This window comes from Taeniopygia guttata, chromosome 15 (assembly GCF_048771995.1).
Source record: "Taeniopygia guttata chromosome 15, bTaeGut7.mat, whole genome shotgun sequence".
In the NCBI taxonomy this organism is placed as follows: Eukaryota; Metazoa; Chordata; class Aves; order Passeriformes; family Estrildidae; genus Taeniopygia; species Taeniopygia guttata.
The window spans coordinates 12,042,489-12,066,527 of record NC_133040.1 but is presented as its reverse complement, the minus strand read 5'-3'; the positions used below and the strand labels follow the sequence as shown (position 1 = coordinate 12,066,527).

General features: G+C 50.4%; 1 protein-coding gene across 1 annotated transcript in view; it reads left to right on the top strand.

The window, feature by feature from the left end:
- NCOR2 (nuclear receptor corepressor 2) overlaps window positions 1-24,039 on the top strand; it is a 226,638-nt gene that overhangs the window by 66,561 nt on the left and 136,038 nt on the right. Inside the window, exons 2-3 of the mRNA XM_072936200.1 lie at window positions 4,146-4,350; window positions 16,620-16,747. Coding sequence (XP_072792301.1) covers window positions 4,246-4,350; window positions 16,620-16,747 — 233 coding nt within the window. The 5' untranslated portion in view covers window positions 4,146-4,245. The remainder of the gene's footprint in view (window positions 1-4,145; window positions 4,351-16,619; window positions 16,748-24,039) is intronic.

Sequence of the window (24,039 nt, the reverse complement as noted above, 5' to 3'; positions counted from 1 at the left end):
AAGCCAGGGATTTCTCCTGGGAATCCTGCTCTCCCTGAGGAGCCCAGAACAAATCAGGAAGGTTGTTTCCAACTTTGAAGAGCAACAAGTGTGTTGAATGATGTTAATTAATTTTTTTTTTCTTTGCAGCTGGATTTAATTGCAAACCCCTTATTTTAGACGGGCAGGGTTTTAGCAGGGTCCTGCCTGTATCAGTGTGGGCTTTGCTGTGGTAGCTGCACTGAAGGTCCAGGATGGAGCTGTACAGCCCTGTGCCCAAGTGCTGTGGGCTGGGAATCCAGAGGTGGGTGTAGGGCGTTGTGGGCTCCTCTGTGCCCCTCTTTAGGATGTGGATGTGCTTGGCCTGGTGCTGTGCACCCCGTTAGCACAGGCTGGGGGTCACTGCCTGGAGCTGGCTGGCACTGGGGCAGAGCTCGTTGGCATGTGGGCCAGCCTGCAGCGACTTGCTGTGGCTTGTAGTGTGCTTTTGTGGTGTGAGTTGGGAGAACAGGTGTTGGGGAAACAACTTGAGATGGGAAATGGCACGTGAAGAGGAGAAACAGGAGAGCAGGGTGGTGGCAGGGGGAGTTTTGAAGGCTTTAGCAGTGGGGCACAATCCTGTGAGTCTTTCAGCAGGTGAGAATAAACAGGTACAGGCAGTTCCATAGGCACTCATCTCCTCTGCAGGTCCGTGTTGTAGCCCTGATTTTCTGGTTGTGGTGATAACCTCCAGCTTTCTCCTGTTCCTAATCAGAGACCATAAATCTCCTAGTACCTAGTGCTGTAATGGCTAATGCAGGTCTGTGGGTAAAACAGTCTCAGATGGAGACTCTAACTGGGGGGGGAAATACCTTTCCTGTGAGACAATGTCTGTTCTTCATCAAAATCAGTTGAGAAAGTAAGAGCTAAACAGTTTGATTTTAAAGATTTAAAGAGCCTGGCTGCACTCTCTCTCTTGCTTCCATTAATCTGTTCCTATTGTTTGTGTTCCCCTCTTAAAAATAATGAATAGGGTTTTGGAGGAGGAGGCACCCCAGTGTCTTTTGCTGGGAATAGGTGTCCTGGTGGTGTCCCAGCTGCACCCAGAGAAGGGCACCAGTGCATGCCCTGCAAGATGTGCTCCCGCTTCACTCCCCAGTGGGAACACCCATAGCCCTTCTCCCTGCTGGTCATGGACCCTTCTCCCTGGAGCACTGCTGGGTTTGGCACGTGGAGTGTAAAAATGGGACCTGAGGTGTGATCTGCAGCATCTGTGGAGCTGCCCCAGTGCTTTGGTGACCTTGTCTGGCTCCATCCCAGTCCTACTGTGGTAGGAACATCCAGGACCTTGGCCGTGTGCTGGGGACCTGCTGGTTGCAGATGTGGGAATGCATGGGCAGTGCTTCTCTCCTGCCTGCAAGGACCATGTGATTTTTACTTTTGTCTTCCCAGGGCTTCTAACAAGAAGCCTTAACAGAGGCAGAGGTGGTTTGCTGCCCTCGTTAAGGAAAAATCCTTTTGTGCTGCTGCTAGCTTGTGATTACTGCAGGACACAGCTCACAGACACTGTGCCTTGGTGCAGGATGGTTTTGTTGGCCCCCTGTATTTTCATCCTGTGTCTGTATTCCCCTAGTAGACAGTTAAATTTTTTAGTTGCGCAGACTAAGGCAAAAAAATCTTTTAAACTGTTTTAGAGTGCGATACCATGTGGCTTTGCACCTGGTGCTGTGTTTTAAGCTGAACTGCTGATCTGAAGAGTTAAAGAAAAAAATAATCCTATTTCTTTTACTGTAGACAGCTGCCTCAGCATGGCCAGGTCTACCTGCTGTGCTTCTAGGAAGCCTTGGCTTGCTGAAAGCTGCCGTGGACTCTGGGTTGGAGTGTGTGTGTGTGTACGTATATTTTTACATGTGCTAATTAACTTGTAGGTGGCCGTAAGCCAAGATGTCTTGAGTTTAAATCTGTTATTGGGAAAGTACCTTAAATTACTGCGGATCCCACTGAGCTTTCAGAGCCCTTGAGAGCACTGTGCACATGTCCTTGGCAGCTGCAGGGAGGTTTTGCCCCTAGAGCTGGGCTGCAGGAGAGCTGCAAGGGTGCTGGTGTCTCTGGAGGGGTGAGCATGGCAGGTTTTGAACTGTGTGCTCCTAGCACAGCTCCAGCTTAGGGTGGGATGGGTGATGAAAATCCCATCCCGTCGGAAGCATGAGGGGAAGTGGGACAGTCATACTGGAAGTAGAAATACGCTGCTCTGGGTGCCTGTGAATTCCCCCGTGTGCACAGGGGCTTTCCTGCCCGGGTGGATTGCGCCCAGCACGCCAAGCCCTTGCATGGGGAGGCTCTTCCATCTGGGATGAGGGTCAGGCTGCTCCCAGGCCACCCTGGGCTGCAGGTAAGGAGCCCTGGGGCTCAGCAGGGATATCTGGGGGGAATCTTGTGCAGGGAGTGAGCTGAAAGCAGGAGGGACCTGGTTGTCCCTTTGCACCCTACCTGGAGAGCTAAACCTTGTCTTTTTCCATTTGTCACTTAGTAAAATACCTTATCCAAAGAGACTCACTGACCCCCATCAGGAGCATGGTGATGTCTGTGTGTGTCTGTCATCCTTAAGCTTCATGGGGATTTGCTGAGAATGATTTCTGTAAAATTTGACCTCTGGGTGAGGGGCTCCCTGGGCTGCCTTCCACTGCCTGTGGTGCCTCCTGCCAGGGACCGTTGCTTGGTTTGGTTTATTTTTGGCAGTGAGGCAGCCCTGTGCCTGCCTGCAGCAGATAGCGAGGGGTTTATCAGCACAGGCTCATCTGTGGTCTCGCAGGAGGGAAAAGAAATACAAAAAGAAAAGCTTCCTCTTTTTTTTTTTTTTTTTTTTTTTTTTTCCCTCAGCTTTCCCACCCCCTTTTTGGTTTTTGTGCATGCCAACTGCTGTTTCAGTTGAAGTTGCGTTGGCTGGGGCTGGCTGTGCTCCCCATGCACAGGGACCACAAGTGTGGGAGAGGCTCCTGGGAGCACTGGAAGTTTCCTTTGCTGTTCTGGTGTGTTGCTGGAAGAGTTTGATACTGCCAAAAACCTTGCACAAATCCATACAAAACACACCTGCACTGGGGAGGAGGTGTGTGAGCGGGCACAGCGCTGGCTGGGATGGAGAATGGGTCCCAGAGAGCTGATCCCTGTTGGGATCAGTCCTGATAACATCCCCTGACCCGGGCAGGCAGCAGTGGCAATTTATGCTTTGTGTAACTAGCTGTTAATTTGAGAATAATAGTTAATGCACCTCACGCTGACAGGCGGCATTTAGACCTTTGTTACTTTTTCATTGTAATTCAGACAAAAACCTGGAGGCTTAAAACCATCACCAAGCAAACAGTGTGAAGTATCTATAAAAATCAGTAACTTGTAAATCTCCCCTTGGGGCCAAGAGGCACCTTCCCACTTTGTTGGTTTTCCTGATTTTGTTGCAGCTGCTAAAGGAATTGCAACAGGTGGTTGAGGAGTTAAGCGTGGCTGGCAGGGGTGTTTGTGAAAATACCCTCGGGGGCTGTGGTGTGTTCTCTGGCACTCTGGCCCTGCCAGAAGGGCTGAGCCAGGTGGCACTGAAGGTGTGTGAAATGCTTCAGTCCTGGATTTTATTGTAGCTTCATGGGTGGACACAGCTGCAGGCGAGGTCAGTGCCTGGTGTCCCTCCTGCCATTAGATCAGGGCTTACATCAGAGGGCTGCAGAAGTGGCCACAGCTGGGAAAGAAGAGCACTGACGTGAGAGTGTGGATATTGAAAGGGATGGGCTGGGGAGGGACCTCGTGCCTTTTTGGACCTTGTGTTGAAATGCCAAAACTCTGGACTGTGTTTTTGGAAACTGAGTCACCATGCAAAAAAATACCCATCTCCAAGAGGCTTTGAGATCAAGAAGACCCAAATAAATACCTGGCAGTTTGGCTTCCTGGTCCTGCTGGTGGTTGGTGAAGGCTTTCTGGGGAAGTGGGGTGGGATAAATTTGGAAAAATCTTACATTTGGACTCCTGTGATAGGAGTAATCTGCAGAAGAAACTCAGCAGTGAGGTTTGCCAAATGGAAAAGGAGGCTGCTGGGGAACTGCGAGGGCAGCGAGGTTTTGGTGACAGCTCAAGGCCTGATGCTCGGTTGTATCACTGCGGTCGACTGAATTTTAACCTGCGGCTCTCCCGCTTCCTTGCAGCTATTGCGCGCCGTGGAAAGCACCACACGATGAAGAGGAGCTCCCGGCTCTCCTAATCCTTCGCTGGTGATTCGGACACAGCCGCCGCCGCTCTTTGGCCATGTCCGGCTCCGCGCAGCCCGTGACGCAGAGCTGGCGCACGGCCGAGCCGCGCTACCCCCCGCACGCCATGTCCTACCCGGTGCAGATTGCCCGACCACATGCGGTAAGGCCTTCCCTTCCCTTCCCTTCCCTTCCCTTCCCTTCCCTTCCCTTCCCTTCCCTTCCCTTCCCTTCCCTTCCCTTCCCTTCCCTTCCCTTCCCTTCCCTTCCCTTCCCTTCCCTTCCCTTCCCTTCCCTTCCCTTCCCTTCCCTTCCCTTCCCTTCCCTTCCCTTCCCTTCCCTTCCCTTCCCTTCCCTTCCCTTCCCTTCCCTTCCCTTCCCTTCCCTTCCCTTCCCTTCCCTTCCCTTCCCTTCCCTTCCCTTCCCTTCCCTTCCCTTCCCTTCCCTTCCCTTCCCTTCCCTTCCCTTCCCTTCCCTTCCCTTCCCTTCCCTTCCCTTCCCTTCCCTTCCCTTCCCTTCCCTTCCCTTCCCTTCCCTTCCCTTCCCCTCCCTTCCCCGTGGGTGTCCCCAGCGCTGGGGCAGCGGTTCAGCTGTGCCGCTCTCGGATGTGGCTGTTACGGAGAAATCAGACCATTTCCGTGCCTGTGGTACAGGATTTCATTGTTCCTCTCTCATGGGATCCTCTTTTGTTTCTCCATATGGCGCTTTCAGTTTTTCTCTCCCTTGCCAGCACTTGCTGTGGTGGTGCTCGTGGGCTCTGGCTCCTCATTTCTGAGCACCCATGTCTGTTTGTCCTCCTGGCAGGAGCACCTTTGGTTGGGTGCATCCAGCCTGGGGGCAAAGGGGAAGGTTTTACCATTCTTGTGGAGCAGGAGCAGGTGCCCTCCAGCCTTTTTCCATGTGGCCTTTCCTTAGCACTGAATCACAAGGGACGGACTGTCCTCTTCTAAGTGTGGGCTCAGTCCTTGCTCCTCACACCTGCAGGAGAGCTCTCCTGGTTCCCAGCCCTCTATATGCAGCTTTCCTGGGGAGCAAGAAGATAACTGAGCTGCTGAGATTTCCATTTTATCCTTCCCTCTCTTCTCCCCTGCTCTTAGTATTGACGTCTTGACCTGTAGTCTTTTCTCTTCTTGGATCAAGTTATAAGCTGGAGATGATCTCTCTTTTTTTTTTTTTTTTTTTTTTTTTTTGGCTCATATTGAATACCAGAACTCACAGAGGTTAATTCACCTGGATCCAGCCTCTCCTTTCTGTGCTGTCTCACTCATGCCTGTGTTTGCTCATCCCGGACGAGTGAATGTTTTCAGTTTAAGCCCTTAACAGAGGAAACGCTTCTTAGTGGAACAGCTTTAGTCAGCTCAGGCTGCTTAAAAGAATCTTATTAGGTGCTGGAATATGGCTCACACTTCCAAGGGTCTTTGAGCTGCTTCTTGGTGGATCACAGTGAGGTGGAAGGTGCCTGAAACATAAGTCAGGGAGGAGACCTTGTCTGGGGGTTATTTTGACAGTCGCAGCTACTCAAATTCAGTCTGTGCTGCTTTTAGTGTTCGACTTGAGAGCCTGGAAACCCATGAAATGCCAGTGAAGGGCTGAAATTCCCTCATTTGCCCTCTTTGCCTGGCTTCAGCAGAGCAGCACAAGGAGTAGACCTGGAGGTTGGAAAGGCTTTGAAATAGAAACGTTAAGGAGGGCGCGGGACGAGCTCTTGGCTGCGTTTGCTGGCTCATCTACATCGCTCGGGGCCTGCGTGCTGCTGCACAAAGAGGCTTTTCATCCTGGCTGTGAGACACGCTGACCTGGTTCGATTTATGGGAGCTCTGCTTCCATCACTGTGAGCGTGTTTGTTTGGGGGCTGGAACAAAACCAAGAGCATTTGTCTCAAAAAGAAAATCCCAGTTCTCCTTTTTATAAGAAACCCGAGCAGGAGGAGGATGAGACCAGGTGAGCACGATCTGCAGTTGTTGCAAGACTGTGGTTTAAAAGCAAACCAAAGGAACCTCAATCTGCAATGTGGAGACAGATTTTAAAAAAGGAGTGTGAATGGCTCCTGTCCTTGGCGTGCTGAGCTCGTCTCCTGCAAAGTCCCAACTGCTTCCCCTTAGTGCTGTGAGAGCAGGATGAGCAGAGCAGTTGTTTGCAGTGGGCTGGAGCTGGGGGTTTCTGCAGCCTGCAGTGAACACTGGTTTTATTCTGTTGTATTAATGTTGGAAGAAGCTGCTGGCATTCACTTCTAGAAGCTATTTTTACAGGCACATGGAATCACCCAAAGTTATGTGATACCTTCTGGGTGTCTGGATGCAGGAGAGGTCCGAGCTGAGATTTTTTTTGGCTGGAAAGGCAGAAGACTCCTCTGGGCAGATGCATGGCAGCCCCACACAAAGGAGCGCACCTTGCTGTGCTGGGAGGATAGGCAGAGTGTTTCTGGGAGCGTGTCCCTGCATGATCTGCCCCGCTGCTCTCAGCTGTTCACAAACACGTGTCTCGCTCAGCAGCGCCGTGAGCTGGAACCTGGCCATGGCTCTGGGGCTGGAGCTGATCTCCGGTGGGATTGCTTGGGAGAGGAGAGCCCAGTTCCTTTGAAGTTGCTGCGCTGTTTAATATTAAAAGTCAGCGGTATTTGCTTGCATGTCTTGGCCAGGTCAGTTTTGTCATGGGGTGTGTTTGCACAGTGAGAGCTTGTTTGGAAGAAACCAAGAGAGGCCAAAACCAGCCCGACACTTACATGTCTTGCATCTAATTAAATTTTGGTTCTGGTTTGTTGCGTTCCAAGACATCCTTTCCTGAGAACTGGGAATTCGTCAGCTCAGGGATCCTTATCCTGGCGGTGGAAACGCCCTGGGTCACCTCCTGGGCGCGTGTGCAGGGCTGAGCACAGCAGGGCTGCAAATGCTATTATAATATAAATAAATAATCACAGCTCAACTGTGACGGTCGCACCCAGGGAAATGCGGCGCGGCAGGAATGCTGAGCTCAGAAATGAGCCGTGACATTATTTTAGGCTTGGAGACACTTTATGAAAAGTGATTTAAAGGATTGCAGCTGTTTGATTTCACAGATGAGGCAAGTGAGAGGAGATGTTGGGAAGGGGCAGGAGGCAGTGGAAGCAGGCTGAGGGGTTTTTTATCTCCCATCATATAAAGCCTAAGGGAATATCCAACAAAATGGGGGGGAAAATGTGTATTTCAAGTAAACAAACAGAAATATGCTTTGTACACATGGGCACCTCCTCCCAGCAGCATGTTCCACAAGCTACTGCTGGGTTTGAAGCTGGCAGGGAAGATCCAGTACCGGTTGAGTGAGGATGTTTGCTGTCTGGTTTCACTCTTGGTTGCCAGCTTTGGGCAGGGCTGTGAACCCGTGGGTCTGACCCAGACTGAGCTCTCTGCGATGGCTGACGCAGCAAACAGCTGCTTCCACTGGGTAAGCAACACACTCAGGTGTCTTCCTCCTCGCTGGTCCCAACAGCTGTTGGGAAGGGTGAAATGGGTGCAAAATTTTATAATGACCCTGAATTTAATTCTATCTTAGATAATGACTTGCAAAAAGCTTTGACGAGTCAGCGTGCTTTTAACGGGAAGAAGGAAGCTTAGTGTAAAGGTTCTGGTTTGTTTGACTTTCTTGAGGTAAAACTAAAATCTCCAATAATCAGCAGTTTCTTCTTAAGGGCACAGAGTGGTTCTTGGCCAAAGTGCAGGGAAAACATTTCTGTTTTCCATATTCATTAGCTGTAATGTTGGGGTGTGCAGTTGACTTCTGTCATGTTCAGCTTGCAAACAGAGGAATTGTTTGAATGCTCTGTGACCTTTAGCTAAAGGTGAAAAAACACATTACTTACGCTCTTAACCTTCTAATGTGTCCAAGGTTCATGCTCTCTCAAAGGAAACTTTTGCATGAAGGATATTCATTTTCAGGCAACCTGCAGATATTTTCTGTAAACAGATCAATTTTCCTGTGTAGTGCATGTCCCCCTTTCTTTATAAAATTTCTTCATGACCAGTATTCCCCAGGAACAGAAGGGTTCCCCTCGTTTCCTCCTGTGTGAATCCAGTTTTTTGCTGTGACCTCCTTACCAGCCTTCCTGCTCCTGTTAGTGCCCTGACATTTCAGAGCAGGAATGGTGTGGCTTTGGATGCAGGCTGGGCTTTCCAGGAGGGTGCTAGCAGGTGCTGGAGATGCTGGGGGTCAGGGCACATAAGGTGTCCTCAAGCAGCAGCATCTGTGACAAAACAGCTTCTGCTTTTGGGGTGCTTTAAGTGTTTTATGTACTAGAGATGCTAAACAGGATTAGGGGTTGGTAAAATTGGGGTGTGTACACATTCATATGAAATTGGTGCTCTGTCATCGCTTGAATTCCCCCTTGAAAAGTGAGCACTTTTCTTTCCCTACTAAACAAGAGGCTCATTTTGCCTCCTTCCTGCTGTTTGCCCCCATTCCCTGCACACAGCTTCATCTGGGATGGAAAGGTGAACTTAAGCCCTCCACAACAGTCTCAAAGCTGGAGCAGAGCTTTTCCTGTGCCACCTCTCCTGCGTGGGAGCAGCTCAGCAGCTCCTTCATTAAGCTCTCCCCATTCTCCACACAGCCCTTGTGCAGGAGCGTCCCGTTTGCTTTGGCCCATGATAAATAACTTCCTTGTCTGCGTGAGCCACAGACAAGAGCTTGGTGCAAACTTGCGTGTTGATTTGGTGTCCAAGCCAAAAAGTGGCCTGGGGGGAATGGAGTGCCTTCCCTGCCCAGACTCCTCGTCCCAGCAGCGTGAGCAGGGCTGGTTCAATGCAGTCCTGCTGTGGAAGGTGCTGTCAGGAGGGAGGTGCAGGCTCTGGGGATGGCAGGAGCTCCCTCCTCTCCGTGGTGGCACAGCAGCACCAGGTAAGCCTGCCCAGGGGCACTCTGCTGCACCTTACTGCTGCTGTGCTGGTTTTCCTTGGAGTTATTCACACTTTTGTCTCCTGGGAGCAAAATGCTGATCTGTGTCAGTGGTCCAGGAACTGGAGAAACAGAGGAGTTTATGGGGCAGCACCTCTGAGCACAAAGAACAGCCTCCTGCTACCAGCTGAGAGAGGGGAATCCTGAATTCTGCTGCTAGTGTTTTAAGGAATGACCTGAAAATAAAAGGCATACCTTGGAAATACTGAATCTGATCGGGTCTGTCAGGAGAGCTCGGCTCTATCTCTCTTGGGTACCTTTCCAGTGACATTGCATTAGCTCTGAGCAGCTCAGTGGAGGATTTCAGAAAATTGGTTTTCTGCTCTGGGACTGGGAGAGCATGGAGGTGAAAGAACAGGACACCTAATTCCCTGCCCTAGGGTCTCCCTCCCATTGCTGGGAAGAAGTTGGCTTGCAACAGTTTGTATTTAAATCTTGTTTTCCGTAGAATACAGCCTTTATCCCAAACACTTCTTTTACATCAAGCTACAGTAAACTTCTGTGGTTGCTCCCTAATCTTCTTTTTGGATGTGATTTGATGCAGAAGGTGATGCTTTGCTTTTGGTTGATCTCATGATTGTAAATCCACAGGGGAAGAAAGAACTTCCACTGCTTATGTGGTTTGGCAAAGGCACTATAGCCACTTTTGGAGCCTTTTCCTGTGCTTCAGGCCTGACTGATTGCACTGCCCCACCAGCCCCTGGAGGCGCCTTCTGCAAGACTGGGGACTCTTGATGGTTGTCACAGCATTTTTTCAAAATACTGAGCAAGTGAAGGATTCACTGTGGAGGTGTAAGGAGGAGTAGGGGAGATGGAAAGCTGAGAGGGTCCTGCGTGGACCTGCAGATAGATTGTGGGTGTTGTATGGGAGCAGGTGTGGTAGGAGGGGGTGAGGGCCTGTGCTACAGAAGAGACGTGATGATGATCTAAATATCCTGGTTCCTTTTTGATGGAAAGTTTGGGTTTGCTGTGTGAAGAGAGCTGCTCTCCCTGGGTGTGTGTTCGTGGCTCCAGGAAGCACAGCACCAGGCGTGGGGTCATTCCCGACTCAAAGGCGCCTGGATGCGACTGGGACAGAAGTCTTGTGATGGGGAGAGGCTGAAAAGCAGCACTGTAGTGGATGTGCTGCTGCTCTGTGGGCACCTCTGGCTGCTGGGGAGAGGGCTGGCAGCTGGCTCCAGCACCCGGCACCGGTCAGATGACCGGGAAGCCACAGCAGCTGAGAGCTTTCCTCACCCAGACGTGACTTCTCCATCAATGGCGCATTCAGACAGGGCAGCCAGGCGCTGCTGACAGCCCTGCTTTGCTGGAGAGGTGGGAGAGGGCATCGAGAAGGCTGCAGTGCTCTGCAGCTGGTACAGATGCCATCAGTGCTGGCAGCAGCCGTGGCCTTGCTTGCAGGGATGGCAGCAGAAATCAATGCCTTCCAGCGAGCGCTGTGGTCACCTCCTAAAACAACAGGCCAAGTCAGCAGCTTCTGAGAGATGGATGGCAACGAGACTGTCTGGGAACAATAAAGGCATTTGTCTTTTCAGCACATGTTGCGTCCCTGTAGGCAAGATAAAAATGCATGTATTCAGCCAGGTTTTTATTACTGACCTTATCTTCAATAGGAGAGCTGATGGTGGAGGAGTTATTGTTTAGTTTATGTTGTTGATACTTTTTTCTTAAACCTGCATTGAGCTCCTCACAGGGTTTTGGGGAGGAAGTTGGGCAGACAGCATTGTGCTTGTGGACAGCCTGTTTGGATCAATAATCACCTCCTTTGCACTTCAGAGGAGGCTTTCAGCAGCAGAGGATGGTTCCTCTGGGATGGAGAGGCTGAGCATGGTGGGTTGTGTGCCAGACTGGCCCTCTCACAGCCTGAGCTGTGTCTGGGCCTCTGCTACCACCCTGGTTCTGCCCAAACCTTTCCCCTTCCTCCTACCTTTGAGAATTGGCTTTGGGAAAAACTATTTTCTTCAGGCGAATGCTAAAAAGTGCATTTCTCAGTCTGATGAGCAAATGCTGTGCTGCCAGTGCCAAGGGGTATCCAGGCACCAGAGAACTTTTCCTTTTATTGCTAAAATAGGTCACACTGCTGGTAGAAAGAGATGTTATGGAGCTTCTTTTTCCAAAATTGAGGGTGTGCAGGGCAGAGGTGGGTCCCCTGTCTCTGATGAAGCCACCAAAGTGGTGGCCATGCTGCTTTGTGCACTGATGGATATTCTGAGGCCCTGGCATGTGCCAGGCTGGGATATGCTGCTCCATGCTGGCTGTGTGGTTCTGGGGGTGCAGGAAGCTCAACAAGCCCCAGGCTTCCCCAGGGGATGAGATGGCTTTGCAGTCCAAAGCTGTGTGGTCATCTTGGACACCGTGTAGGGTTGCTCTGGGCCAGGTGGACGTGCCAGAGCAGCAGCTGTAAACTGTCCAGCTGTGGCTCTACGTGCCACCAGTGCCACAGTCTGGGGGGCACCAGCCCAGTGCCATCACCCATCACTTCCCCTGTGGTTAACCATCCCCAGAACGGCACGGCAAGCTGCTCACGAGCAGCAGGCACAGACCAGGCATCCTTTGTGAGATTAGATAAGAGCCAGTTCATGAGAAGTGAAGGGATGTTTTGGCATTGTTTTTTTTCTCACTGTGCCACGCTATTATTAATTGGCCTCATCGAATGTTTCAGCAGAAACAGCACATTGTTAGAAAATAAAAACTATTTGCCGTACAGCTCTGGGTGAGCTTGTCAGGAGCAGCCCTGATCCGTGGCGGAGGTGGCGAGGAGCTGGCATTTGCTCCTCGAGGAGCTGTGCGGTGGCCAGGCCTGTTTGCCTGCCTGCAGAAGGTGACGAGGACAGCGTGGGGCAGTGGCTGAGCTCTCCTGTGCCGGGAGCTCCGGTGCCGTGATCCGAGGCCGCGGTGCCGCTCTCCGCCCGGCCCAGCTGGCGGATGTGGTGGCTGACCCCAGGCTGCTCCTCCTCGGCAAAACAAGCACCGGTGGTTTTTAAACAAAGCTGTCTTACACCGAAACTCGGCGGGGAGCTCCCGGTTGCTGTCTGGGGCTGAGGACGTGGTAAGCGACCAGGACAGATCTCACGCTTTGGGCCGCTCGAGCTGTGCTGCGGGTTCTCCTCTGGCTGCGCTCTGGGTCTCCATGGGTTTGCTCCAGAGCTGTTTTCCAAGGAAGCCAGAAGCACTGGGTGTTTGTACTTGTTTTTCTGCTGGTGGGAGGAGGAAGAGAGGAGGAGCAGTTTGCCTTTCTGTTGCAAGAGCAGCTCCAGGTTTCCTTTCTGCAGGCCTCCTGTCCCTGAGGTCTCCTCCTCAGAGCCATGGGAAGGCCATGAGGATGGAGCAGTCGGTGCACGCCTGCTCTGTGTGGATGTGCTTGGTGCTGGAGCTGGGAGTGCAGGGTCACAGGGGCTGTTGGTCTGTGTGGATGTGCTTGGTGCTGGAGCTGGGAGTGCAGGGTCAGAGGTGCTGTTGGCTGTGTGGATGTGCTTGGTGCTGGAGCTGGGAGTGCAGGGTCAGAGGTGCTGTTGGCTGTGTGGATGTGCTTGGTGCTGGAGCTGGGAGTGCAGGGTCAGAGGTGCTGTTGGCTGTGTGGATGTGCTTGGTGCTGGAGCTGGGAGTGCAGGGTCAGAGGTGCTGTTGGTCTGTGTGGATGTGCTTGGTGCTGGAGCTGGGAGTGCAGGGTCAGAGGTGCTGTTGGCTGTGGCGTTTCTGGCACCGTGTGCTGCGGGTCAGCGCCTGGGGATGCTTCCAGCATCGCTCTCAGACCTCTCCTTCTTCTTCCTGGAAGATGAGGCAGCCAGGACCCAGCAGCTGCAGGCAGGGGAAGGAGAAATGAAGCACACCAGCAAGTGCACGTGTCCAAAACAGAAAGCGAGAGAGGCAGAAGAGCTGCCTGCAGTTGTTGGCTTAGTGTGGGAGTTACCCTGAGTTTGCTAGAGACTTTATGGTAGGTAAGGCAGCAGGCTGGAAGCTTTAAAATAATTTTAAAAAGTGGGGGTGGGTGGCTTCTTCATTTTTTATTCTGTTGGGTTTTCTCTGTGTGTTGCCAAGAACTTTCCTGTAATACTGTGTTCAGGAGCCTCCCTTTAAACTGTTTGATTAGCAAATCTAAATGAGCCTGGTAGAGTCAGGTTATTTAGGGTAGAAGGATTTACCAGGAAGGGGATGGAAATGGTGTTCTTGGCACTCCCTAATCAAGGGATGACACAGAAGCCTTGAGACTCAGGGTGCTTTCCCTGGTTCTCCCTCCCAGCACCCCATGTAGGAGCAGCAGGGACATGTCCAACTTCCTTGGTGGGCAGAAAAGGATGCTTTTGGTCCCTTAGGCTGGGCTTAAGTACCTGTTCAGTCTTCTGCACGAAGAATTGTTTTTAATGAGGCCACTTCTGGGTCTTCAGCTTTTCATTTATCTAAAGATTTGCCTGATGCTGCCCTGTTCTGCTGGGGTGGCTTGTGGTGGTACTGTGACACTCTGTGTCTGTCTGGCCTTGGCAGTGCTGCTGGTGCTGGCCTCCCCCCCCAGTCTGATTTGCCAGGGCCCCTGACTATCCATAGTCTTTCTGTTCCTTGATCTCTGTCATGACGTCTACTGAATTCATGAACTCTGCAAAGCTTCCCAAAGTACATCCCCGTGGGAGCACCAGAACCACAAGGAGCAACAGGAGAGTTGATGTAAAAGGAAGAAAGTCCTCACTGGAGGCAGTTGGAGGTTTGAAAAGTCTGGAGATGCTTCTGTGGCAAATCAGCAGATTTGTGGGGTGGGAGGAGGGTTTGCAGAGGGCAGGAAGAGATGCAAAGAGAGGGAGAGGAGGAGCAAAATAATAGAATTGAGCAAAACCCAGCAAAACAATAGAGAGGAAAAGAAGAAGCATGTGGTTTGGGGCTGCTGGGTTCTTTAGTTTTATTTCAGGTGTCTTGGAGTTGCCCATGAGCAAGTGCTAGAAATTTGAGGTCAGGGTGAGGGCTACATCATATTTGTGTGATTCAGTGGTGGGGAATTCAGGTGGCACCCTCTGGGTGCTGCTCCTGTGTCTGTGTGGAAGGTGCAGAGGTGCTGGCAGCCAGGTGCCTCCCAGCTGGTGTCTTTAAAACTCTGCTAGAGAAATTGAAACCTCTTCTGAGTCACAGAACCATTTAGATTGGAAAATACCCATAGAATCATCAAATCCAGCCATCAGCCCAGCACTGCCAAGTCCACCAGGCAGTTTGAAGGCAACCCCTAAACCTTTCTGGTGTTTGCATTTGAAAAACAGTGTCACAGCTCACAGTGCAATTTACTGGAGTAACTTTCTGAGCAATTACTCCACCTACATCTTCCAGGGCTTCCAGGTGCCTCTTAACAGTTCATCACAGGGCACAGAAGTTGGTCAGTTTTAATCCTCCTCACTAATTTTTAGGTTTTGTTTTTTCCTTGTAAAACCCAACATGGATGTAAGCAAGGCAGAGCAGGTCAGAGTCACTTCAGGCCATGCCAGCAGGTTCTGAGCTCCACCAGACATTTTCTGACGGGGTTAGAGGAGGCAAAAACTCAGCTGAGTGTGAGCAGGGGAAAAGGAAAAACAGATGGTTTTTGGGGCATGCAAGAGCCTTTTTTTTTTTTCTCAAGGGCACAGCCTTTGAGCCTCCCAGACGGGTAATTCTTGTTTATACACCCACAGAAAGTGACGGTCCTGGTTTTGGACCTATTGGTGTGTCTTCCCAGACGTGATGTGTTTGTTTTGTAGGTGGATGTCAGGGCCTGCATCACTCTTCTATTTAAATATTTATTTTTAATTTAAAACCAGGACAAGTGTTAACGTGGGGAAGCTTGTTTGTAGGCAGGGATTCTGCTTGGGCTGGGCTGGAAGAGCTGGTGGGCTCCAGAGCTGAAGGAAAAGCAGTTTTTGGGGCTGCATCCTCCCCACACCCCTGGATTTACAGCAGAACAGCCGTGGGAAGATGAGTGGACACTGTCCAAGTCTTGCCCTTCTAAATGTCGTAAGAACCTGCCTGCAGCCACCCCTTGGCCTACAGGCTGAGGTCTGGGATGGCCAGGCTGGAGCTGCAGAGGTCTCTTTGTTCCTGATGTTTCCCAACACTGGTCAGAACAGAAAAGGAGCCTGATAGTGGGGAGAAATAAACTTGGTTCCAAAAACTGGCACGGCTTTCTAGGCACAAGAGGTGGTGGCCATAGGAAACCACAATTCCCCTTCCTCCTCCCTTTGATATTTGGCCTTTTCAGCTTTTGTGCAAGAGAGGTTGGATGTGAGGTAGGGGATCTGCTTTTCTTGGCTTTCCAGGCTGAATGTTTATAATCTCTGATTTTCTTCCTGACTTTTCCAGAAAGTCTCTCGTTTTACTCTCTGATGGTCAAACATGTTGGGCTTTGATACTCCTACTCCACAACTTGCTGGAGGACATCATGGCATCCACTGTGAGACTGCTCTTTTCACTTGCAGCTTGGGAGAGGGGATCTCCAGGCTCAGGTTCTTGCTGTTTAAGGTCCCAAACCCTTTCTTTGCCTTCCATTCACCTTGCTAGGACAATTCTGCAGCTTCCATATTGATCTTCACTACATCAGATCAAATAATTCCTGTTGGGGTGTAGACCCCCGTGCCCACATCAGCTGCATGCATGTGGTGTCTTTTTTCTTTTTTTTTTTTTCTGTAGACCCTGAAATTCCTTTTTTAATTTTGGAGAAGTTTAAGCTTTCTTGTTCCAGTTGAGAACTGTTCAAAAATAGACTCCCAGGTGGAATTGGTTCTTCTAAGGTAAATGTGTGTCAGTGTTACCAGGGTTATTCTGTGACAGGGTTTTCTATGCCATTGCTGAAGGTCTTAGTTAATTAGATGATTAGTCTGCTGGTCAAGTATCTATCTGCAAATAAAAAATAGCAGTTGAATGTGGCTGCCTGAAATACTGCTGCTGGAATCAGTCTGTGGCACAGAGCAGGAGGGCTTCTTATTTAATTAAAATCAGGAACATACTGTACTGTACTCTCCAAGGGTCAAGGAACAAAAGGGACGTACACATAATAAGTAGCAAACTGTCCTTTCAAACCCCTTGAGCTCAGCCCAGGGGAGCTGTGTTTAAAGGAACATTTTCAAGATAACATTTATGAGTTTTCTTCTGTCCTCTTTCCCCCCCTTTTTTTTCTTTCTCCATGCTGCAGTGTGGACTATTGAAGCTGAAAGTATCCTGTGACTTAATTTTGCTCTTACCTGTTCTTACTCTTGGATTCACAATTGTCGTCAGGACGGCTTGGATGCCAAAAATCCGTGTGTGGGTGCTCAGTGGCTGGGTTGGATTGCTGGGGTCCTTTCCCAGGAGCCAGCCCTGCCTGCAGCCCCGGGAAAAGGCTGGATTGAACAAGGGGCTGAGCCACCATTCCAACTGGGAGTTACTGGGAACCTTCTGTGGCGGGCAAAGCACTGAGCTTTGTGGCCCAGTGCTTCAAAGGAGCAATATCTACGTGTTTTATTTGAGCTTGTTTGAGAGCTGCCAGCAGCCTGACGAGCTCTCCTGTGTTTGTTCCCGCAGGACGTGGCGCTGTTGGAGTACCAGCATCATTCCAGGGATTTCGCTTCCCACCTCCCGCCAGGGTCGATCATGCAGCCGCAGCGGCGGAGGCCGTCCCTGCTCTCCGAGTTCCAGCCGGGCAATGAAAGGTATTGGCTCCCTGCCTGCACCCAGCAGGGCTGGGGTGGGAGCAGGGGGCTTGGGGGGGACCCACCCGTGGGAGCAGAGGGCTTGGGAGGGACCCAGCGAGATGCTGGTTTTGGGTACTGACCACAGTTCGGATTCCTTCTGCTCATGAAGTGGTGCCTCTGCCTTCTGGTTCCTTACCTTTGGCTGTCATGCCTTGTAAAGAAGTCTTGAAAACAACAAAAAGCAGAGAACACCCCGTCACTTCTGTGGCGCTTCGCGTGTCTGTGCCTGGTTGTGTTGGCTTTTTCAGCATGGGAAGTGAAGCCTGTGGTCGGTTTGGTCTGTGGCTCCCTGGGCTGCAGGGAGGAGTGAGAAGAGCTCATTTCCTCCCCCATCTCCGCTTCCTCTGCTGCTGCTCTTCCTCCCCGCTTTCATTGTTTTTGTTTCTCTTTCTCCATTCCCCTCACAACTTTCTCTGAGCTGCTGTTTTTCCTCTCCCTGTGTCCCTGTTTCCTGTCCCTCGTGGGAGGCTGGCAGAGTTTTAGGTGCAGGTCAGGCAAGTGCTGTGGCTGGGAATGCTGTACATGCTTTAACCACAGGAGCTGATCTGTTTGAAGGACATCACTCTCACTCTCTGTTTCAGTGCAAAATGCTGCTCTCTCTCACAGTTTCTCTTCTGCATTCAGTGTTTAGTGGTTTGGGGAAAATCACTGGCCTGGAAGTGAAATAAGAGTCTGGCTACAGTAGATAAACACAAAACAATTATTTGAATACTTATTCCTTAGTCTAAGAACAAAACCAATGCAGAGTCAGAGATGAATCTGTAAATCATCACTGTTAGGGGAGAGGAGTAAGGGCTCAGGGTGCTGGATGCATAATAAATACAGACAGCATCCTCTTTTTCTAATAGGTTTGGTTCAGCTTGGTGCTGAGAAGAAAGAAACCTGTGAGAATTTGGAGGCAAAAAGTGGCTTCCAAAGTTCATTTTGCATCTGGACATGCCCTTCTGGGTTATGCCTGTGGCACCTGCATGTACAGAGGGTCGTGTCACTTTTGATAACCCATAATTTATTGCAGCATGTTGCACTGCCTTGGCTCGCTTTGATTTCTCAGTGTTTTTATTTCTTAGCACAGAGTAACACGGTTAAGTTGGAATTGGGTCAGATTTAGCTAAATTTGGGGGAGATGGGTAAAGAGGACCCAGCAACATGCTCCTGCCTGTTTTTGTTTTTCACACTACTGATGGTTTCCAAAATGGAGAAGCAGTTCTGCTCTCCAGTAATATGCTGTTTAAAAAAAAATGTCTCTTGGTTTTTCTGTATCGCTAAAAAAAAGCCCAGCTGCAAACCTTGGTGTCTGCTGCACCACATGTCTGGTCTGGTGTGGTCACCCAGGCATCTGCCTTTGGCTTACAAGTGTTTCAAAGTCCCCAAACTTTATTTTTACATTGACAATCACATGAATGTGGGAAAATGTTAATCAAAGTTGTCAGGGGATGTTACACATCCACATGCTTACCATGATACCTCATTTTCAACCTCAATGGTGATGTTTTGGCATGCTATAAAAAGAAACTCTTTTAATAACTTATATTTCATCCCTTTCCCCCTTAACATCCAAAAAATAGTACTTCTGCAAAAATTATACTATGTAGTAATTACAGCTAAAAATACTGCTTCAGTTCAGTTGACATCTTGTGCCAGAATGCTGGGACAGAGTCATTGAAAAATTTTGAGGGCATCTGGGGATGCAGAAAGAGTGGGGGGGGAGGAGTCTTTGAAGAAATTGTAAAGAAATTTTCAATCCAATGTAATTAGTGAGGTGATTTTGATTGGGTACCATTGGGGTTGGGGAAGTGTTAGTCTGTTTTTTTCGGAGCCAACTGCTGTTTCTCTGCATCTTTAAGCTCTGTACTTAAAAATTCATTCTCTGGGGGCTTTGCTGGTTCCTCTGAGTGGTCTGGGGAGCTGCTGTGACACAGTTCCTGCTTTGTTGAAGGAGGAGCCTTTGAGTGGTGGTTGCTCACCTGAGGGTCCAGGACCCTGCAGCAGGTTGGGTTGGTCATTGGTGCCCTCCCCAAAAATCGCTGTGGCTCTTCCTGGTGCAGAGCAGAGCCTGGATGAGGAGGATGGTGATGGCAGCCGTGGCTGCAGCTGAGTCCCCTTGGCAGGCTCAGTGCCTTGGCTGTGTTCCTGGGCTGGGATGGATGGTTTGGAGCAGAGGCAGCTGGCTCTCAGCATGAGGGGCTGGGAGGAGGGAGACCGAGGCAAACCAGATCTACAACACGGCCCAGGGGTGAGTAGGGGGAAGCACGGGGGTGTGCTGTGTCTGACAGGAGGACCCTCGCTGTGTTCCCTGCCTGGCAGCCCAGCTGGCACTCGGGGGTGGTGGGATGCTCCCCTTGAAGCGAGTGGCAGCAGAGGGGAGCCCTTCCAATCCCCCGTGGCTTGGGGAGTTCAGGGAAGCAGCCTGTCTGCTCTTGGTTGTGGAGGCTGAAGCGCTTCCAGGATCTGCTCCTTAAGGATATCAGCTTGCAAGTCTGGTGCAAGTGGGATGTGGCAGGCTGACAGCGCTGCAGCCTGAGCCCTGTGTGCATTCCCAGGTGGACATCCCTGCCCTGCATCCCTGTGCCTTGCCCTCATCCCGGGCACTGCCTGCAGCTGCAGGGGGGTGCAGCCTCGTGGCACTCGGTGCCAGCTCCTCTGAGCCCCCTGCCTGGTGAGTGGCTGCTGTTTGCCCTCCTGCCCTGGAAACTGCAGGGATTCACTTTACTCCATGTGCTCCTTTTGGGGTGTTATCCCCTATTTGGGTTTTACCTTCCCTAAAGCCTCTGCAGGTTGTCTTTACATATAGCACTGGGGGCTTGACCCTGTGGATGCTCAAAATCCCACAGAAATCATTTGGGCTTGCTTGGATGGTCTTCCTAGAGCTGTGCATGTTTTCAATCTCTCCTGGCTGCAGTTTTGCTGTGGGCACCAGGATGGTGGTTACTTGTGATTCAGTGGAAAGGAAATGAGAGTTGAAGCACAGTGGGCACAATGTGTTAAGGATTAATCAAGTGTTGTTGGCAAAAAGAGTGGTGACTTGCTGGAAGGAATGGAATGCTGAGATGGCCCCGCATTTTTGGGGCTTCCTGAGCAAGAAGCTTGTTGGGAAGTTGCAGACTGCCCTTTTCCACGTCAGAATTAAAAGTTGTCATCACCCCTTGGTGGCTGGGCAAAGAAATGAACTCCCTGCGCAGCAATTCTGGCTGGAAGAAGGAAGGAAAACCTGAACCACTCTGAATCTCTTGCTGCAGGGAAAATTGGCTCTGCCTGTCTTTGCAGGGATGTGCTGCTTTCCGTGATGGTTTTTTTGGTAGCAGGCTTTTTCTTGGAAGGATCCACAGACTTCCCCTTAGCTTGTTCAGTTGGCTGTGCCAACTGGTCTGCAGGAGTGAAGAGAAGTATTTCAGGATCTGCTGTTGGTACAAGTCGTACCATGAATACTTGCAGTGGAATGTCCTGGCAAGGTGACAAGGATTAGGGCTTTTTTCCCTCTTCTATATATATTTTGGTCCTCAGAAGAAGTGAGAAAAACTGGGTTGAGTGTTAAATGGCAGGTGACAGGGTGAGGGATCTGAAAAATGAAGGAACTGGATTTTTCTAGCTTTTCATATGTGTTGAGATTTCAGAGCAAGGTTCCATATTAATGCAGGAATGCTGGGGTGGATACTTCTCTCTGCTTCTCTGGCAGAAAATGTGACTGTAAATAAATGGAATAAATGGTATGTGTGTTAACACAGTGTATTCCACCTTTATCCAGGATGAGTCACTATTTTCATAGATTATTTTCCCAGTTAGGAGACCCATGCTCCTCTTTCGGAGCCGTTCTGCTCAACAGGCACAAGGAGGCTGAAGAGCTTGCCCAGTGTCCATCTGTGGGGGACATTTGGGATACATTAAACAGCTGCTGAGTTTCTGCAGCCATCTGAGGTAGCCAAGTGCAGAGGGGCACATGGAGAGCATGGATCACTGTGCCTCTTGTTGGGGTTAATCCTGCTGGCCCAGGAGCCCAGGGAGGGGTGGGGAGCCGGGGCAGCGTGCATGGTGCTGGAAATCACACACGGCTCTCAGCCTTCCTCTGTGCTGGGCCAAATGGCACCAGCTGCTCCCAAGGTAACAGCACCACCAGTTTGGTTTTATTTATGGTTTTTAATTAAGTTTCCATTTTTAAAGGTGATCCTTTTCTCAGGAGCGAGCGGCGGTGCGGCTGAAACCCCCACAGCCGTATATCTGTGTCTCTCACGCTGGAAATGATGTACCAGGAGCTGCAGTTTTTCCTTCCCCATAATTGAACGCAGGAAAACAACATCTGGAGAGGGCAGATGCTGGTGTGGAGGCACTTGGGGACAAGCCTTACCTTGCAAGCTCTGGTGTGGGCTGCCTGGCATGCCCATGGATGGACACAGAGGATGACCAAGGGCATGGGATGTCTCTGAAGCCATTGGTTCAGGATGTTCCAGCCACCCAGGGCTGCTAAGAGGGCTTTACTGGCAGGCTGCAATTTTGGATGCCTGGAGAAAGCATGTGAGGGACCTTGTGGAGAGAGAGACAAATATTCCTCCTCTTCCTGTTGAGTGAGGCAGTGCCATTGTGTTAAAGCTTCTGCTGGTCCTGTGCATAAATAATTCAGGCTCTGTGTATGGGGATCTTCAATATGCATGTTTTAAATAAAGCAGTTGCTCTTATCTAAATTGCAGTTGGCTTGGAAGAAGGTGGCTGAGGGGTTGTGCAGGGCAGCTGAGGCACTGCTCCCTGCCCTTGTGTGGGAATGTACAGCCCCAGCATCCTGAGGAGGCACATGGTGCTTGGTCAGAGCTGCTGGGGAGCTGGGAGTCCTTCAGCTGGCCACATGAGCATCCTGCTCCAGGCTGTCCCACACCTTTGGCTTGGGCAGACTCCGTCCTGCTGCTGGCAGACTTTGCTGAGGGTGTGGGAGCAGCTCCATCTTCCCGCCCAGACATGCAGCTCTTCCCATCCTCCATGACAAAGGGAATATATCAGTTGGCCCTGGATGTGTTTCTGTAGGTGCCTGGTGGCAGGTTTGCTCCTACAGAGCCTCCAGTTTCTCTCTTTAACAGGTCCCAGTTTGCCCAGTCTCACACTCTGGCTCTCATTAGCTGTAGAGGGGTTATTGAAACCTCTGAAAAATCTTAGCATTGGCTATAAATAATTCACTTCAGCACCAGTGGTTTTCTATATAACTGTTTCTCAAAAGCATTTTATTGTCTGTCTGTACCTGTGGAGGTTGGATACTCTTTTTAGAACTTTTTTTTTTTTTGTAGACAATTTCCCACCAAACCACCTCAGCTGGAGGAAATAAGCAGCCTCAGCAAGGCCATTGTTTGTCTTGGTTCTGCTTCCAGGAGACACTGAGAATCAGTTTTCCAGCCTGGTTATGTTGTTTGGCCCCATGGTGTAGGGAACAGTATTTGCAGATGGGAGCAGCTCCTGAAGTGTGCTCTTGCTGGGAGTTAGTGAGAGCTGGTTTGGATCGCTGCCCATGTTTTGAGCCCTCGGTGCAGGAGGCTTCAGGAAGCCAAGCTGTGTTTTCTGGATGTTGCAGAATGGCCATCATTCCTCCTGCAGCCACCTTGTGCTGCTCTGCTGAGGGAAATATGGGAAGGTCTGAAGGGCCAGGGGAGGGTTGTGCTGCTCAGAGGAGCCAGTGGGTTACTGGGGAGGGAGAGTCTTTGGCCTCCTGAAAATTTGTGCTTGCCCATTTCCCAGTGATTTGGCTTCAGGAAAACACAAGTAACATCCCTCATGCTAAGATCTCATCACAACTGCTCTTACAAGTCCCAACCAAGGGCAGCTTAGGATATCTCATCTGATCATCTCACCCCAGCTCTCAGCTTAATGACTGGACTCAAAGATTTTAGAGGTCTTTTCCAGCCTTAAGGATTCTTTGATTCCTCGATACCCAGTTACTGGTGTTTTAGCCCATGTTGTACACTTGCTGGGGCGAGCTGCAGATACCCCACGCTGCTGTAGGATTTTATCTGCTCCTGCCTTCCTCCACCCTCTGAGTGTGCAGAGGAGGCTGCCCCGGTGAATGAGTAACACAGCTCTGCAGCTGGGAGGGTGCGATTCCTTTTCGGGTTAGTAATGAACCAAAGGTCTCATCTCGGGTTATCTTGGTCTTCTGGACCTACCCTGAGCAGAGATGTGGTTGGAATTTGGGCAAACCCTGGGCACCCAGCCTTGTGTGTCAGCACGTCTCAGGCTGCTCTGCTTCTCTGAAGTATTCAGTGTTTGTGCTGAAGGACTCAGCTGAAGACTAACCTGTCCCGCTTCATAATTAATGCTGGCATTTGCTTTGCTTCATTTAATTATGCACAACTCGCATGCAATTAAAACCACTCTTTCCCTTCAGCAAAGTAGGAATCTCTGGAATAAACCAGATAGGTGGGAACTATTTGGAAAATGCAGCAAAGCCCAAACTCGGTGTAAGGGGAGGGTTTTTCAGGCAGAGTAATTTTTTACTGACAGCTGTGTTGTCGCTGTATAAAAGTCTGTAAAGAGCTTGCTGCAGGTGGGGATGTGAAGAGTGAAAGGTGTGAAGGCTTCAAGCAAAAGCATTTGGGTTTGCAGCCAGGACAGGCTGAGCGGGTTGTGTTGGGCAAAGTAATCTCGGGAGCGGCTGGAAATTCCAGTGGATAAAGTTAATAGCTGTTCCAGTGGATGTGGAAATGGAAATAAAATAGCACCTTATAACATTGCAGCTGCTTTCCCTGGCGTGGCCCCTGCCTCGCTGTGAGTAACTGCCTTTGTAAAGCTCAGTGGTGCTCTTATCTTCAGAATCCTGCTTCTTTTTTTTCTGAGTGGAGCAGTTGTGTCGAGTTCCTGACAACTGCAGAGGTCTTGGAGCCATCCTTTGTCAATTAGCAGCTTCTTGGTAATATGGCCTTAAAAAGGGGGAAAAGGGGAAAATAAATACATCTGATTTTTAATTGCCTCAGTAGAGCAAGGCCTTGGGTGTTGGAATATTTTAGCACCTGCCCAGCTCAACAGTTGGTTATTGTTCTGGGTTTTACAGCAGAGCCCGAAATGCTGGCACGCAGCTGTGGGCAGGCAGGGATTGCATGAAGGGCTGGGACCAGACAGCAGGAAACCTGAGAGGTGCCAGGAGAGATTTCTGGGCTTGCTGAGAAAAGCTGAGGATCCTTCAGCACAGAAGTGTCTGCAGGTGAAGCGAGCTGTGCTTCCATTCCAGGTTTCAGGGCTGTTCAGCTCTGGAGGGTTTGCTGTGTGAGCTGCACGTTCTGTCT